This window comes from Gigantopelta aegis, chromosome 7, assembly GCF_016097555.1.
Source record: "Gigantopelta aegis isolate Gae_Host chromosome 7, Gae_host_genome, whole genome shotgun sequence".
NCBI classification, from domain to species: Eukaryota; Metazoa; Mollusca; class Gastropoda; order Neomphalida; family Peltospiridae; genus Gigantopelta; species Gigantopelta aegis.
This window is the reverse complement of record NC_054705.1, coordinates 12,388,539-12,406,693: the sequence shown is the minus strand read 5'-3', so window position 1 is coordinate 12,406,693 and position 18,155 is coordinate 12,388,539. Positions and strand designations below refer to the sequence as shown.

Genomic DNA, 18,155 nt, shown 5'->3' with positions numbered 1-18,155 from the left:
GGTGGGATATGAAAGTACATGTATCATGAAGTTCAATATCTAAACTAGGGTCCGTCCCTTTAACAAACAGTACTTACGGTGGGATATGAAAGTACATGTATCATGAAGTTCAGTATCTAAACTAGGGTCCGTCCCTTTAACAAACAGTACTTACGGTGGGATATGAAAGTACATGTATCATGAAGTTCAGTATCTAAACTAGGGTCCGTCCCTTTAACAAACAGTACTTACGGTGGGATATGAAAGTACATGTATCATGAAGTTCAGTATCTAAACTAGGGTCCGTCCCTTTAACAAACAGTACTTACGGTGGGATATGAAAGTACATGTATCATGAAGTTCAATATCTAAACTAGGGTCCGTCCCTTTAACAAACAGTACTTACGGTGGGATATGAAAGTACATGTATCATGAAGTTCAGTATCTAAACTAGGGTCCGTCCCTTTAACAAACAGTACTTACGGTGGGATATGAAAGTACATGTATCATGAAGTTCAGTATCTAAACTAGGGTCCGTCCCTTTAACAAACAGTACTTACGGTGGGATATGAAAGTACATGTATCATGAAGTTCATGAAGTATATCTAAACTAGGGTCCGTCCCTTTAACAAACAGTACTTACGGTGGGATATGAAAGTACATGTATCATGAAGTTCAATATCTAAACTAGGGTCCGTCCCTTTAACAAACAGTACTTACGGTGGGATATGAAAGTACATGTATCATGAAGTTCAGTATCTAAACTAGGGTCCGTCCCTTTAACAAACAGTACTTACGGTGGGATATGAAAGTACATGTATCATGAAGTTCAGTATCTAAACTAGGGTCCGTCCCTTTAACAAACAGTACTTACGGTGGGATATGAAAGTACATGTATCATGAAGTTCAATATCTAAACTAGGGTCCGTCCCTTTAACAAACAGTACTTACGGTGGGATATGAAAGTACATGTATCATGAAGTTCAGTATCTAAACTAGGGTCCGTCCCTTTAACAAACAGTACTTACGGTGGGATATGAAAGTACATGTATCATGAAGTTCAGTATCTAAACTAGGGTCCGTCCCTTTAACAAACAGTACTTACGGTGGGATATGAAAGTACATGTATCATGAAGTTCAGTATCTAAACTAGGGTCCGTCCCTTTAACAAACAGTACTTACGGTGGGATATGAAAGTACATGTATCATGAAGTTCAGTATCTAAACTAGGGTCCGTCCCTTTAACAAACAGTACTTACGGTGGGATATGAAAGTACATGTATCATGAAGTTCAGTATCTAAACTAGGGTCCGTCCCTTTAACAAACAGTACTTACGGTGGAATACGAAAGTACATGTATTATGAAGTTCAGTATCTAAACTAGGGTCCGTCCCTTTAACAAACAGTACTTACGGTGGGATATGAAAGTACATGTATCATGAAGTTCAGTATCTAAACTAGGGTCCGTCCCTTTAACAAACAGTACTTACGGTGGGATATGAAAGTACATGTATCATGAAGTTCAGTATCTAAACTAGGGTCCGTCCCTTTAACAAACAGTACTTACGGTGGGATATGAAAGTACATGTATCATGAAGTTCAGTATCTAAACTAGGGTCCGTCCCTTTAACAAACAGTACTTACGGTGGGATATGAAAGTACATGTATCATGAAGTTCAGTATCTAAACTAGGGTCCGTCCCTTTAACAAACAGTACTTACGGTGGGATATGAAAGTACATGTATCATGAAGTTCAGTATCTAAACTAGGGTCCGTCCCTTTAACAAACAGTACTTACGGTGGGATATGAAAGTACATGTATCATGAAGTTCAGTATCTAAACTAGGGTCCGTCCCTTTAACAAACAGTACTTACGGTGGGATATGAAAGTACATGTATCATGAAGTTCAGTATCTAAACTAGGGTCCGTCCCTTTAACAAACAGTACTTACGGTGGGATATGAAAGTACATGTATCATGAAGTTCAGTATCTAAACTAGGGTCCGTCAGTTTAACAAACAGTACTTACGGTGGGATATGAAAGTACATTATGAAGTTCAGTATCTAAACTAGGGTCCGTCCCTTTACAAACAGTACTTACGGTGGGATATGAAAGTACATGTATCATGAAGTTCAGTATCTAAACTAGGGTCCGTCCCTTTAACAAACAGTACTTACGGTGGGATATGAAAGTACATGTATCATGAAGTTCAGTATCTAAACTAGGGTCCGTCCCTTTAACAAACAGTACTTACGGTGGGATATGAAAGTACATGTATCATGAAGTTCAGTATCTAAACTAGGGTCCGTCCCTTTAACAAACAGTACTTACGGTGGGATATGAAAGTACATGTATCATGAAGTTCAGTATCTAAACTAGGGTCCGTCCCTTTAACAAACAGTACTTACGGTGGGATATGAAAGTACATGTATCATGAAGTTCAGTATCTAAACTAGGGTCCGTCCCTTTAACAAACAGTACTTACGGTGGGATATGAAAGTACATGTATCATGAAGTTCAGTATCTAAACTAGGGTCCGTCCCTTTAACAAACAGTACTTACGGTGGAATACGAAAGTACATGTATTATGAAGTTCAGTATCTAAACTAGGGTAACAAACAGTACTTACGGTGGGATATGAAAGTACATGTATCATGAAGTTCAATATCTAAACTAGGGTCCGTCCCTTTAACAAACAGTACTTACGGTGGGATATGAAAGTACATGTATCATGAAGTTCAATATCTAAACTAGGGTCCGTCCCTTTAACAAACAGTACTTACGGTGGGATATGAAAGTACATGTATCATGAAGTTCAGTATCTAAACTAGGGTCCGTCCCTTTAACAAACAGTACTTACGGTGGGATATGAAAGTACATGTATCATGAAGTTCAATATCTAAACTAGGGTCCGTCCCTTTAACAAACAGTACTTACGGTGGGATATGAAAGTACATGTATCATGAAGTTCAATATCTAAACTAGGGTCCGTCCCTTTAACAAACAGTACTTACGGTGGGATATGAAAGTACATGTATCATGAAGTTCAGTATCTAAACTAGGGTCCGTCCCTTTAACAAACAGTACTTACGGTGGGATATGAAAGTACATGTATCATGAAGTTCAGTATCTAAACTAGGGTCCGTCCCTTTAACAAACAGTACTTACGGTGGGATATGAAAGTACATGTATCATGAAGTTCAGTATCTAAACTAGGGTCCGTCCCTTTAACAAACAGTACTTACGGTGGGATATGAAAGTACATGTATCATGAAGTTCAGTATCTAAACTAGGGTCCGTCCCTTTAACAAACAGTACTTACGGTGGGATATGAAAGTACATGTATCATGAAGTTCAATATCTAAACGTCACAATGCACTTCGTAATAAATGCAAAGTGTTTGTAAAGTGCTTTCTAAATAGGTTCTATGGATGTCAGTATATATAGATTGTGTCTGATCAGACCAAAGTTCTAAAATTGATGCGGCGATGCATTTTTGTTGTATTTTTCCTGGGTGTTTTGTGGGGTTTTGTGTGTATGGATTTTCTTTATAAGCATGGCATGGACAGAAAAGTCTGCTATATTTATGGGTGTTTTTTTTTTTAACCATGGATTGGACGAAAAAAGCTGGTATATATATTTTTATGTCCTCCTTATCTGCCTTGCCCATGGTACCCTAAATACTACTCCCCTTCACATTTTCCTTAGTGGCATGGCAACGTGTAGGACTTCACTTTGGCCCCCCCCCCCCCCCCCCCCCCCTCTCGAAATGGGCTCATTTAGACCCAAAATGTCATGGTGCAAGGCGCAATATTATTGGGTGAGGCGGTGCACCATTATTTCGGGTATATATGGCGCTGTTAGAGCTGCATGTAACATGGCCCTTGAATTTAACAGTAATATTGCTTTAGCAGAATGCTTGTTATTAATGTCAATATTTAACTAATATCCTCTATGTTCATGTATGTATGTTGTCCACCACAAGTCATTAGATGTTAATATTTAACTAGGTTGCCGACCTACTACAATGAAAACTCTCAAGACCGGACCCTCTGTAAACTGGAATTCTCTCAAAACCGGACGTTTTACAGAGTCCCTTTTTAAAAAACAGTACAGAATGTAACCTCTCTAAAAAGAATCCCTCTTTAAACCGGACATTTATATTGGTCCCAAGGGTGTCCGTTTTAGAGGGGTTTCACTGTACATACTACTACACGTACATTCAACACTACACTTTCATCAACAGGCTCAGTATTATACTAATCAGGCCCTAATCTAGAATAGAAAAAATAGGACAAAGGGGAGAAGTTTGATAAAAATACACCTTGTTTTCTGTCTTTTGTCTGTTTCTCTCTCTGCCTGTCTCTGTCTGTCTGTCTCCCTCTCTCTCCCTCTCCCTTTCTCTCCCCTGCTCTCTCTCTCTCTCTCTCTCGCTGACTCCCTTCCTCCCTCTATCACACAATAGCCACTGTTAAAATGCTCCAAGGTGTTACCTGAACATTCCTTTCTTTCCAGGATGCTGCGGTTGCGGAGGGCAGTGGTTCTGGGATGGACAGTGACACCGACCTGGAGACTGACGATGAAGACCTCATGACATCAGAATCAGGCAGCGGCGCCATGGGGATGCCCAAGAAAGGGGACAAAGGTAAATTGTGATTTTGAAATTTGTGTTGTCCCAATAGAGTCGGTGCTCAACTAAGAGTTTTTGTGTGTGTGTGTGCGTGCCCGTGTCTGTGCTCTTGGTAGGAGCCAGTAGCAGGAGGCGAACCCAGTACCTACCAGGCTTAAATCTGATGACTTGACCACTACACCACCGAGGTCGGTTATCCTTTTCTATACAGAAGCAATAGAGCCGTATGTAACTCTATTTTCTCTCTTATATCCAGTTATGGTTCAAACATGCCGTTCTGGGCACACATCAGGGCAGTTAATATATTAATATCACTCTTTGAGTGGAAGCTGATATCAAGATTTGAATCCAGTACCTATCAGCCTGAAGTCTAATGGCTTAATTTTCTCTCTTATATCCAGTTATGGTTCAAGTATGCTGTTCTGGGCACATACCAGGCCAGTTAATATATTAAACTCACTCTTGAGTGGAAGCTAATATCAAGATTTGAACCCAGTACCTACCAGCCTTAATTCCAATGGCTTAATTTTCTCCCTTATATCCAGTTACGGTTCAAGCATGCTGTGCTGGGCACACACACACACCAGGACAGTGGTTTAGTTATTAAACTCACTCTTTGAGTGGAAGCTGATATCAAGATTTGAACCCAGCCTTAAATTCAATGGCTTAACCCCCATCACCACCGAGACTGGTTATCCTTCCCTACTCCGAGTGTTGTAATTATCCCTTTGTTTGACATTCGACAGCTGCTGATTAAAAAAAGTATTCTTGGCGGTCATTAAACTAACATTCCTCTGTATAATTCTGTTTTAAAAGAAGCCAGAAATAAAACTCCCTGACTCTGTGTAGGTCTAAGTTACACACAAAGGAACTGGGAAATTAAGAGGTGGTGAAATTATGACCAGACAGATGTTAGTTAACATGAGAGAAAGAAAGAAAGAAACTTTGTTTTGTTTAGCGACACCACTAGAGCACATTGATTTATTAATAATAATCGGCTATTGCATGTCATTAATAATAATCAGCTATTGCATGTCAAACTGGGATGGAATTTAGCTCATTGGGTTGAGTGCTCGCTTGAGGTGCTTGCGTCGCAGGATCAGACCATCTCTGTGAATCCATTCAGCTGATTCTGGTTTTTCTCATTCCAACCAGTGCACCACCACTAGACAAAGGCCATGGTATGTGTTTTTCTGTCTGCGGGAAAGTGCATATGAAAGATCCCTTGTTACATTAGAAAACATGTAGCAGGTTTCTTCTGATGACTACGAGTCAGAATGACCACATGTTTGACATCCAATAGCCGATGATTAATTAATCAATGTGCTCTAGTGGTGTTGTTAAACAAAACAAACTTTTTGCATGTCAAACACTTGGTATTTTTGACATATTATAGTCTTATAAAGGAAACCCACTACATTTTTCCATTAGTAGCAAGGGATCTATTATATGCACCATCCCACAGACAGGATAGCACATACCATGTCCTTTGATATACAAGTCTTGGTGCTCTGACTAAAACGAGAAATAGTTCAATGGGCCCACCAATGGGGATCGATCCTAGAGCGCTTTACCAATGGGCTAAGTCTGAGATAAAACTTCCTGGCTGTATATAGCAGGGGTGCAGAAATGGAAGTATTCAACTAGCTCACTTGACCAGAACCAACTAAACTTTACTTGCCCGCCAGAATTTCTATTAGTCCGCCAGTCTATAGAACAATATATTATTAACAATATTATAATATACAGGAAGGAAGGAAGGAAGGAAGGAAGGAAATGTTTTACTTAACAACACGCTCAACAGCAAGGGATCTTTTATATGCACCGTCCCACAGACAGGATAGTACATACCACGACCTTTGTTACACCAGTTGTGGATCGATCACTTGCTGGAATATAATATGCATGTACAGTGTCCATTCTTCAAATGAAATATCTAAATATATTGACAAAGCATTATTAATAACACTTGGTAAGTGATCAGCATGATGTGTCAAACAAAATCAAAAAGACAGACTTTCGGGTTGGTAGTTACATTTTTTAAATCGTCCGTCAGAATTTTAACTTGCATTTGACGAGCGGTCGAGTACTTTCTACAATCTTGCTGCACTGGCTAGATCGAGAAATATTTCAGTGGGTCCACCGACAGGGATTGATCCAGAGCGCTGTACCAATAGGGCTAAGCCAGAAATAAAACTTCCTGACTGTATATAGGTCTGAGTTACACACCAGGGAACCAGGAAAATTACGAGGGGGTGAAATTATGACCAGACAGATGTTAGTTAACACGAGAGAAATTCACAGCAGCAGTTGATTGCCATGCGGGCCTGTACTGGGCTATAACTCATAGCAGTAACAGCTATATCTCACGCCACGTGAGATGTAGGTTAATTAAACTAGCTGACATGTCACCAGACTTAGGTGTAGTGTACCAGTAAAGAGGGCACCGGAACAGTGGAACCTTCTAAAAGTCATTGGGTCACAGACATGTCGCAGTGACAGTTATAAGGCCAGAAGAGAACATTACCCCCTAAAACCCACCCAGTTACACTGACAGTCACTGAACATGCAGGCTAAATGTTACTGTGATACACACGCACACGCACGCACACATGCGCACACACACATTCACATTTGACAGCATGTAGACAAAGAAAAGGCTACCCCTAACCCCCAAACTAATTATATTTGACAGCTAGTGTACATATAGACAATGAAAATGCTACCCGTAAGCCCTCCACCCAGTTATATTTGACAACTAGTGTATATACAGACAGAGAAAATGCTATCCCCTAACCCCCCAACCAATTATATTTGACAACTAATGTATACATAGACAGAGAAAATGCTATCCCTACTCAGGGTTTGGAGTCGGTATCTGGATTAAAAATCCCATGCCTCGACTGGGATCGGAACCCTGTACCTACCAGCCTGTAGACCGATGGGCTAACCACGACGCCACCGAGGCCGGTAACCACAGTGTAAGAAACAAACCTCCGCAGCGGGACGTAGCCCAGTGGTAAAACACTTGCCTGGTGCACGGTCGGTCTAGGATCATTGACCTGTCACTGGGCCAGTTGGGTTATTTCTCATCCCTGCCAGTGCACCACAACTGTGCTACCCTGTCTGTAGGATTGTGCATATAAAAGATACCTTGCGTCTAATGTAAAAATGTAGCACGGTTTCCTCCGTTAAGACTTGATGTCAAAATTACCAAATGTCTGACATCCAATAGTCGATGATTAATAAATCAGTGTGCTCTAGTGGTGTCATTAAGCAAAACAAACTTTAACTTTAAACAGACATCCCTTTCCTTCATTATTAATAACACAAACACTAAATTCCTTTCATTTAAAAAATTTGATTCACAGCCGATTCCATGCTTGTTGTCGAAGGCTTTATACACATTTGAAAAGTGCATGCTGATATTGGAGTGGACATAATGTTAACACCCATGAAAAGTGCATGCTGATATTGGAGTGGACATAATGTTAACACCCATGAAAAGTGCATGCTGATATTGGAGTGGACATAATGTTAACACCCATGAAAAGTGCATGCTGATATTGGAGTGGACATAATGTTAACACCCATGAAAAGTGCATGCTGATATCAGAGTGGACATAATGTTAACACCCATGAAAAGTGCATGCTGATATTGGAGTGGACATAATGTTAACACCCATGAAAAGTGCATGCTGATATCAGAGTGGACATAATGTTAACACCCATGAAAAGTGCATGCTGATATTGGAGTGGACATAATGTTAACACCCATGAAAAGTGTTCAATTTAAGAAAATCATTTGGGGGGGTGGGGGGGAATGAGAAAAAAATGAAAGAAAAAAGTTTGTTTTGTTGTCATGTTTTGTTTAACGACACCACTAGAGCACACTGATTAATTAGTCATCGGCTATTGGAAATTGGAAACCAAACATTTGGTAATTCTTACTCGTCATCAGAGGAACCCGCTACATTTTTCCTAATGCAGAAAGGGATCTTTTATATGCACTTTCCCACAGACAGGAAAACACATACCATGGCCTTTGACTAGTTGTGGTGCACTGGTTGGAACTAGTAGAAAAACCCCAATCAGTTGAATGAATCCACCGAGGTGGTTCGATCGTGCAACGCAGGCACCTCAGGCGAGTGCTCAACCAACTGAGCTAAATCCCGCCCCATCTTGAAAAATGCTTAAATTGCATATTTCTGCTGATAAATATTTAAATTTTCCTTCCTCGCGTTTATTTTTTCGTAAAATTTTCCAAAGGTCACCTGGTATTATAGACAGTTGTTACTAGTCGGCGTCATTTTATCACAAATATCGAAAATTGTTTCATACGCATGCGAATACTGACAAAAATATATATGAGACCAATTAACTGTTACCAATTGAATATAGTGAAAATATAGTGAATGAAAAAGCCCTAATTTTTACAGTAAAAAGTGGTTTAGAAGTGCTTTAAAAGTGCTTAAAATTTGCTTTAAAAGTGCTTTAGAAGTGCTTAAAATTTGCTTTAAAGTGTGCTTTAAAAGTGCTTTAGAAGTGCTTAACATTTGCTTTAAAGTGTGCTTTAAAAGTACTTGGATTTTGCCTTCCAAATTGTATATGAACCTTGTAATCTGTGATTAACGAAACTAGATTCCTTTCATTTCCAAAACCAGGGGCCTAATTCACAAAGGTCTCTTAGGCTCTGCTAGACAACAAAGCATCCTCTTTGCAAGTCTTTTAGCAATGCACTGCGAGATTGCAAAGTTGCCAGAGTTTAATTAATTAGGCCCCTGATTCACAACAGGTTCCGTGATTGTTATTCCTTGATCACTGTAATTTTATAGAGATAAGTGCTGGAATTTTTTGCTTTATAAACTTGTGTATGAACCTTATAATCTGTGATTATAATATTAACCAAACACTAGATTCCATTCATTTCCAAAAGTTGGATTCACCACTACGCTCCATGTTTGTTGCTTCTGTATGACTTTACATGCATCGGCTTGTTTGTTTTATCACCTGCCACAGCATCTAAAAATATTTTCCCTCCAAGATTGTTGAGTTAATTTGATACACTTCCTATCATGTAACGCTGTACACTAAAACCCTGTTTCCTTTGATAGATTCCTGCAGAATTGTATAAACCAAGCTGGGCACCCTGCCGAGCCATGCTGTGGGGGGAGTCATGTTACCTGATAGGTGCCAGACTCGCTCTTTATTAAGAATGGAGAACAGACGCACGTTTTCTTCTTCTTTGAGAGAAAATGAAAAATATTTCAATGAAATTTGGACAAACGTGATGGATATTTGGACAAAATGTGTGATTCTTGTGTTGTGTTTCTCCACAGTGACAACGCTGCCAACAACGAAGAAGCCGTTGACGCCGTGTCAGAACCTGCGGGAGGCAAGTAAACACCTGCTGGGGAACTTCGTGCCGCGGTGTACGGAGAACGGGGAGTACGACAAGATGCAGTGTCGTGGGCACCCGGGGACAGGGACTTGTTGGTGCTCTGATATGAACGGGAGGGAAATACCAGGAACAGCCATGGCACAGGGAAAAGTTCCAGATTGCGAAAAAGGTGACAATAAAATACTGAACAAAATTAATTTAAGTGCCTTTAAGTATTTTAATTTTTTTTCTTTAAATATGGTTGAAAAAAAAGAAGAAAAAGTCCCTAAATATTTTTGAAATTTTTCTTTAAATATGGTAAAAAGAAAAAGATAAATAAAAAAGTCAATAATTATTATTATTATTATTTTTTTAAATATAGTAACAAAAAAAAGGAAGAGAAAATGTAGACATAATCAACAAAATTAATTAAGGGCCACTATTTGTAGGTATGTTTGGAATTTTGATTTAAATAGTGTAAAAAATATATATATATATAATTTTGAAAATTAATTAAGATATACTAAACAATATTAAAGGTAGAGTAAACTCAAACAAGAGATTTATGTGTTGGAAAGATGCATACCCGGACCACCAACACATACTGACACTTTAACAAATGAAAAACGCGTAATTTTAGAGTTAATAAAAAAACATGATTATTCCTGCTAACTGGGGGCAATCATTTTGTTTCGTTTTTGTGACGTCTGGTGGTATAGCTTGGGGCGAATTTACGTCAGCTCCGTCCATCTGGCCCGTACGTACGGTTAACACACAATACCCTGTGATCTTAATAAAAGAGGGTCATCTTTTTAGTGTGTCTAGACACTGTGTCTGGGGACCGTCTAAATATACACCTGCCAATCTGGAACCACAGGTACAGGCCACGGAAAGAAAAGACCAATTAACTAAAAAACCACTCCGGTTATTATTTCAGTACGTGGGTTAATTTATGTACAAAACATAATACAACATATACAGTTATTTCAACACTTTGACAATGGTGGTTAATTTTGTATTAAACATAAATATATACATGTAATTGTTGCTGGCTTACTGGGATGACTGTTATTACAGAATATTGCGATGAATCCGCCAAAATCAGGTATGTTTGGTTTCTTCAGATCGAAGACTAATTCCTGACATGACACGTTAGGTATTACGTAACCACCAGCTCGCCAGAGGGCGTATTCACTGGGATAATACAAAATGGCTGCGCCCGTTATATATAATAGCCGTCACATTTAACCGTTTTATTAATTAACTATACGATTATACTTGCTGATATTAAGCAGTAATGTGCATTATATATAGTTAAATATGCATACCAGGTCAAATGCCTTGATTGTCCCTTCCTTTAAGGGTCACTAGGTAAATTTGGAAGAAAAAAATTAAGTATAGTAAAAAAAACAAAAAAAACAAAAACCCAGTGTTTCTGCCAGAAAGAAATTTTTGGGTATGGCGCTTTGGAATTGAATGCAACCACAGTCAACAGTGGGTATGGGAATTCTCCCCCAGAAAGAAAACTGGTTAAGAGTAATTATTTTTTTCAAAAACTTTTTAAAAAATCAAAAAATCTGCAAAAACTTTTGGTATGGCGCCATACCTGTTTTACCCTCTGACAGAAACCCTGAAAACAAAATTAATTAAATGTCTCTACATGTACCTGTAGGTATTTTTTAATTGTTTATTTAAATAAATATTAAAAAAATAAATGTAGACATACTCAACCAAATTAATTAAGGGCCACTTCATGTAAGTATTTTGGGCATTTTTCTTTAAATATGGTAAAAAAGAAAACAGAAATATAGATGTACTCATCAAACGTAATTAATGGCAAATTCATATAGATATTTTTGGCATATTTCAACAAAACATCTAATTTAAAAGAGCAATATTATACATGTAACTTATATTTATTCAAATTAATGTATCTACTTTGCATTATCAAACGCAGTGTTTGTCAAGTGTTACATATCATTTTCAAAATATATCTTTTTATAATAAAAAATGAGAATTATTTACATTGAGATTGGGAATTGTTTCTCTGAAATTGGGAATAAAAAATGAAATAGCCTTTGGGGAATGGTTAGGAATGGCGCCAATTATCAGTATCTGGAAAGAGGTGATAAAACACAGGCTATGCCAAGTGCTTTTTTTGTACATGTATATAAATTTAGAATTTTTGATTGTGAAGGAATCACATGCAATATTTTATTTTTATTCATACATTTTAAACAAGGACGGAATGTTGCGTGGTAGAAAAGCACTTGCTTGATGTGCAGTCGGTTTAGGATCGATCCCTGTCGGTGGGCCTATAAGGCTATTTCTTCTTCTAGCCAGTGCACCAAGACTGGTACATCAAAGGCCGTGGTTATTTGTTATCCTGCCTGTGGTGTGATGCATTCCCTTGCTACTAATGGAAAAATGTAGCGGGTTTCTTCTCTAAGACTATATGTCAAAATTGTTTGACATCCAATAGCCGATGATTAATACGTTCTCTAGTGGTGTCATTAAACAAGGGGTGGGACGTAGCCCAGTGGTATAGTGCTCGCTTGATGCGCAGTCAGTTTGGGATCGATCCCCGTCAGTGGGCTCATTGGGCTATTTCTCACTCCAGCCAATGCACCACGACTGGTACATCAAAGGCCTTAGTATGTGCTATCCTGTCTATGGGATGGTGCATATAAAAGATCCCTTGCTGCTAATCGAAAAGAGTAGCCCATGAAGTGGCAATAGCGTGTTTCCTCCGTCAATATCTGTGTGGTCCATAACCATATGTCTGATGCCATATTACCATAAATAAAATGTGTTGAGTGCATCATTAAATAAACCATTTCCTTCATTCATGAAACAAAAGAAACATCTTAATCATAGTCCTTCCCACAGAGAACACCTGTTTTTCATACTATGCAATTTACTACAAGTTATTTATTTCTGTGCCGATTGTTTTTTTACATTGCACACAAAAATAGTTGTTGTTTTTTGTTGTTTCCAAAACACTCTTCTATTCTTTTGTTTCTTTTCAAACCAAACTGAAAGAGTGAGTTACAAAAAACATTTTTGTAAGAGGATGAGACGGACTATAAATGTTGGTGGGTTTTTTGTTGTTCAGCACCAGTATATACATATTCTGTGTTTCAGGCTCAAATCTGCCGCCGTGTGTGTTTAAATATATGCAGCACCTCCGGAGCAATCTGCTGGGTGGGTATCGGCCACGCTGCACGCTGGTGGGAGAGTTCGAGAAGCAGCAGTGTGACGGGTCTGTGTGTTTCTGTGTCAACAGCCTGGGCGCGCTCGTACACGGCACGCAGGTCACGCGACCAAAGACTCCAGACTGCACAGGTAGGGTCGACAAACCAACTACACAAACAACTAGGTGGTCGCTTAGGTGGTTTATAATCTGTGTCTTTTTCGGAACAAGTAGCTTGTGTGTAGGAACATGTTGTCTTCATCTGTCTCTGTTTCTGTCTCTCTGTCTTTGTGTCCATCTCTCCCTCCCTCTTTCTCTCTCTCTCTCTCTCTCCCTCCCTCCCTGCCCTCTCCCTCTGTCTCTCTCTCTGTCTCTCACTCTATCTCTCTGTCTCTCTATGTGTCTGTTCTCCCTGCCCTGTAGCACGTCTCTCTCTCTCTCTCTCTCTCTCTCTCTCTCTCTCTCTCTCTCTCTCTCTCTCTCTCTCTCTCTCTCTCTCTCTCTCTCTCTCTCTCTCTCTCCCTGCCCTCTCTAGCACGCTCTCTGTCTCTCTTTCTCCATCTCTCTGTCTCTCTCTCTCTCTCTCTCTATCTCTCTCCTCTCCTCTCTCTCCTCTCTCTAGCACGCTCTCTGTCTCTCTTCTCCATCCTCTGTGTGTTCTGCACGCTCTCTGTCTCTTTCTCTCTCTCTCTCTCTCTCTCTCTCTCTCTCTCTCTCTCTCTCTCTCTCTCTCTCTCTCTCTCTCTCTCTCTCTCTCTCTCTCTCTCTCTCTCTGTGTCTCTCTCTCTCTGTTTTCGTGTGGTCTGTGTCTGTCTGCACAGGTAGTTACACACATAGCTTTCCAGACTTTTTACCCCCACAATGCCTCAAGATATTCAGCTGAATTTTTTTTATAACCTTACAATGTACAATTACAGATCAAGTTTGACTTCTATAGGGATTGACCCATTATAGACAGAGTTGTGGCCCTTGAACTTAGGAGATATGTAAAGTTGTTGGGCTCAGTAGTAATGCTTGTTTTGAAACTTGTTTCACCTGGTTCTTATGTTTTTGTTTCAGTTAAGACATCGGGAGTAGTAATAGAAGACATGACGACAGAAAAAGCTCGCACATCACCAAAGAAAGATAAGAAGAAGAAACCACTAAAACCAGGAGTTGGGGTAAGTGATGGTCACAGTTGTTTACTAAATAACAGTTAAAGGGACGGACCCTAGTTTTTAAACACTACAGCATATTTTTCACTATTAGAGCCGTTTGTGATCACTGAAATCAAACATTACTTATATTGTGTTCTTTAGATTGTCCATTTCCATAGAACCGAAGTGTTTCTGGTCATCCTGGTGTTTCTAATACCAAACAATGCATTTGTCACATTTTTAAAAATGCATGTGCGTCTGTGAATTATCAGTAGCAGTTTATTGACTCAAGTTCTGGTCTATGTTTAAGGATATTTCCCGTTTTAACATCACAGACTCTTCTTTCACTGTATTGTAACTTTATCCAAATGAGTTACAGGTTTGTAAATTAACTAAAATTAGTGTCCATTTTTTACGGGTGAAGTCTCATCATCATCTAGTGTAGGTGTCGGGTACTCGGGTCCGGGGCGAGTTTGACCCCTGCTTACTCGAGTCCAGTATTTTGGACTCGTGGAGGTCATGGAGTCCTGCAAATGTCATAGAATTTTCAGTTAGGTCATGAAGAATTTTTTAATTATTTCTTTTAAATTAATTTTCAGCACAGATATATATATGAAAAAGAGAGAGAATGACATTTTGTATAGTAACATCTGCTGCCAAGTCTTAAATTTATCACTTTAAAAGTAAAACTGATATTCTAGCTGTACACGCAATGTTGTTTATATTTCAGTACACTATTCAACCACCAAATGATAAAACGCCCATGGACAAAGATAAGCATACTGTCGATATGGTGATACCTGGCATAGCTACAGACAAAGGTTTGTGTTTTTATTAAATTCCTCCATAAATTCCTTATGATGATAAAACCTTCATGGACAAAGATAAGCATACTGTCGATATGGTTATGTCAGAAACCCAATAGGTGATAATTAATAAATCAATGTGCTCTAGTAGTATCGTTAAACAGAACAAACTTTAAACTGTATACACTCTAGCAGAGATGTTCTTGTTTATTACTACCGGCCTCGGTGGCGCAGTGGTTAAGCCATCGGCTGGTAGGTACAGGATTCACAGCCCGGTACCGGCTCCAACCCAGATTGAGTTCTTAAGGGCTGAATGGGTAGGTGTAAGGCCACTACACCCTCTTCTCTCTCAATAAGCACTAACCAACTAACAACTAACCCTCTGTCCTGGACAGACAGCCCAGATAGCTGAGGTGTGTGCCCAGGACAGCGTGCTTAAACCTTAATTGGATATAAGCTCGAAAATAAGTTGAAATGAATGAATGTTAATTACTAATCAGTTTTCATTGTTTGTGTAAAATTGGGATGTACTCGCACAGGGCTCAATGCAGAAGTTTTATTTCACTTGCTGCTGGCTAGTAAATGACATATATTCACTAGCCAAATCTCTTTGGCCACTCGCCACAGTTTTACCTAATATATAATTTTATAACATCGATGTATGGCAAAGCCTTCAGTATTCAACCACTTAAGAAAGAAAGAAAAAGAAATTTTGTTTTTATTACCCATATGGGCAGTGAAATGAAGGTGAATATATTTTCTATCTTTCCCCTGCTGACGTCATGACGTTAGTTTGGTGACGTCATTGGTTTCCTCCACTGTCAAGTCTCTCGTTGCTTTTCTTATGTGACGTCATAAATTTCCTCAGACTTTGACGTCTTGTGTATTATATAGTCTGTGTCATGTAAGAAGTTTAAAGTTTAAGTTTCTAAACTATTTACACTATGGGTAATAAATACAATAACTCACTCGATACTCGGAATTAAGGAGATTATCTGTCCCTCGTGAAATTAATGTTCACTCGGGACAGATAATTCCTCATAACTTAAGTTATTGTCTATATGCATTACACTCTGGTTGGAGTACAATATTGAGTGCCTCCATGAACAGTATGCAATAATTGATCAGATGACTCAGTATTCAACCGCTTTCTAATTAACCAAGATAAAATTTGACCCAGTATTTTGTACTTGCCAGTTGGTGACTACTTTTTAACAAATAGTTGCCTGTGAACAAAAGTTACCTGCAAATACGAGTGTTTTACTTGCTGTGTAGAGCCCTGTCACATTCCTTTGCTTTAGTTCTGTGCTGAAATAAATCTATTACAAATGTATGAGCATTATAAATGTATGTAGTTGTATGTGAATTAGGAATCCAGGATAAAACCCCACTGGAAAAAACCCCACCCAGACATAACCCCACTGGAAAAAAACCCACTCGGACATAACCCCATCAATAAATGAGAAAAATGGACAAAACCCCACTGTGACCATTTTACACATAAAACTGAAAAATATGAAATAAAGTTGAAATTTCTGTTTTGGAAGAATAAAATTATAAATAAAATTCACAAAATAGATTATGATAAAGAATAAAGTTTACATTTGTATTTTGATCAGTCAAGTGTTGCACTGATTGCATTGATCTCCATGACAAAGGATTATCCGAACTTTGTGATCAAGAGATTAAGGAGGCCAGGTTTTCTTCTAAGAGATCAAGGAAATCATGGATTTAGGGCTTCCCATTGTTGATTGGGTATGTCATAAATTCTACATCAGATGGACCCCTTATAAGGTTGAAGAATACTACGTCAGTATTCATTTCCTGAGAACTGTAAATACAACTATGGAAGTTATCAAGAACAACAAGGGTGGTCTCAAGCTAATTCACGAAGGCTACTTGTATACTAAGAGGTATGCCAGGAAGAATATTCGATGGGAGTGTTCCAGCAGAGCTGCATTTACTTGTAAAGTGGAAGTAGGCTAGATTACACTTGTTTCAATAAAAAATAAATACTGTATATACGATTTTGTTATATATTGAGATATATGAGTGGGGTTATGTCCGAGTGGGTTTTTTTCTGTGTGGGGTTATGTCCGAGTGGGGTTTTTTCCAGTGGGGTTTTATCCAGTGGGGTTTTTTCCGGGTGGGGTTTTGTCCGTTTACCGTGAAGAATTAGACATAAACAGGCTTTGTAAATGCAGCCTGTAAGTTTGATTATAATTACTTTGATTAAATGCACGTCAATGAGGAATAATGAACAATAAATTCAATAAATGAAATGAAATTTACTCAACATTATGCCCTATAATCCTTTCCAGTAATGAGATTCAGAATTAAATCTGAAATCTTTTCTTTTCTTTCTGTTTCTCGTTTGGTTATGACGTACGTTTTATGAAAACTTTGTTTTTCACAGCTGAGGACTCGACTAGGAATCCCAACGAAACGGGTGAACAGACGGGTGTCTCAGCCGCCCATGTTATCACACAGCCAGGAATTCTGGCAGGTACGTGTCAATTTACAGTTTGTATCTTTAAGACAATGATCATCTGTATGAGAAATGTACTTGGTTACATTTGTTATTGTGTGTGCCCAGTGGTAAAGTGCACACCTGATGCCCGATCGATCCCCATCAGTGGGCCCATTGGGCTATTTCTTGTTCCAACCAGTCCACCATGACTGGTATATCAAAGGTCGTGGTTTGTGTTATAGGTAGACATGCTTGTATAATTAAAATTAAAACTGTCTATGGGATGGTGCATATAAAAGATCCCTTGCTGCTAATAAAAAAAAGTAGGCCATGAAGTGGCAACAGCGGGTTTCCTCCCTCAATATCTGTGTGTGATCCTTAAACACATTTCCATTATCAGTAATCTGTTTTTGGCCATCTTACCCAGTGCTTACTGGAGGCCAGACATTATATTCCGTTCAAAAGGAAAGAAATGTTTATTTAATGATGCACTCAACACATTTTATTTACGGTTATATGGTTAAGGACCACACAGATATAGAGAGAGGAAACCCACTGTT

At 38.8% G+C, this 18,155-nt stretch overlaps 1 protein-coding gene across 1 annotated transcript in view; it reads left to right on the top strand.

The window, feature by feature from the left end:
* LOC121377000 overlaps positions 1–18,155 on the top strand; it is a 78,933-nt gene that overhangs the window by 50,722 nt on the left and 10,056 nt on the right. Inside the window, exons 3-8 of the mRNA XM_041504832.1 lie at positions 4,496–4,625; positions 9,950–10,180; positions 13,135–13,335; positions 14,243–14,343; positions 15,050–15,140; positions 17,542–17,631. Coding sequence (XP_041360766.1) covers positions 4,496–4,625; positions 9,950–10,180; positions 13,135–13,335; positions 14,243–14,343; positions 15,050–15,140; positions 17,542–17,631 — 844 coding nt within the window. The remainder of the gene's footprint in view (positions 1–4,495; positions 4,626–9,949; positions 10,181–13,134; positions 13,336–14,242; positions 14,344–15,049; positions 15,141–17,541; positions 17,632–18,155) is intronic.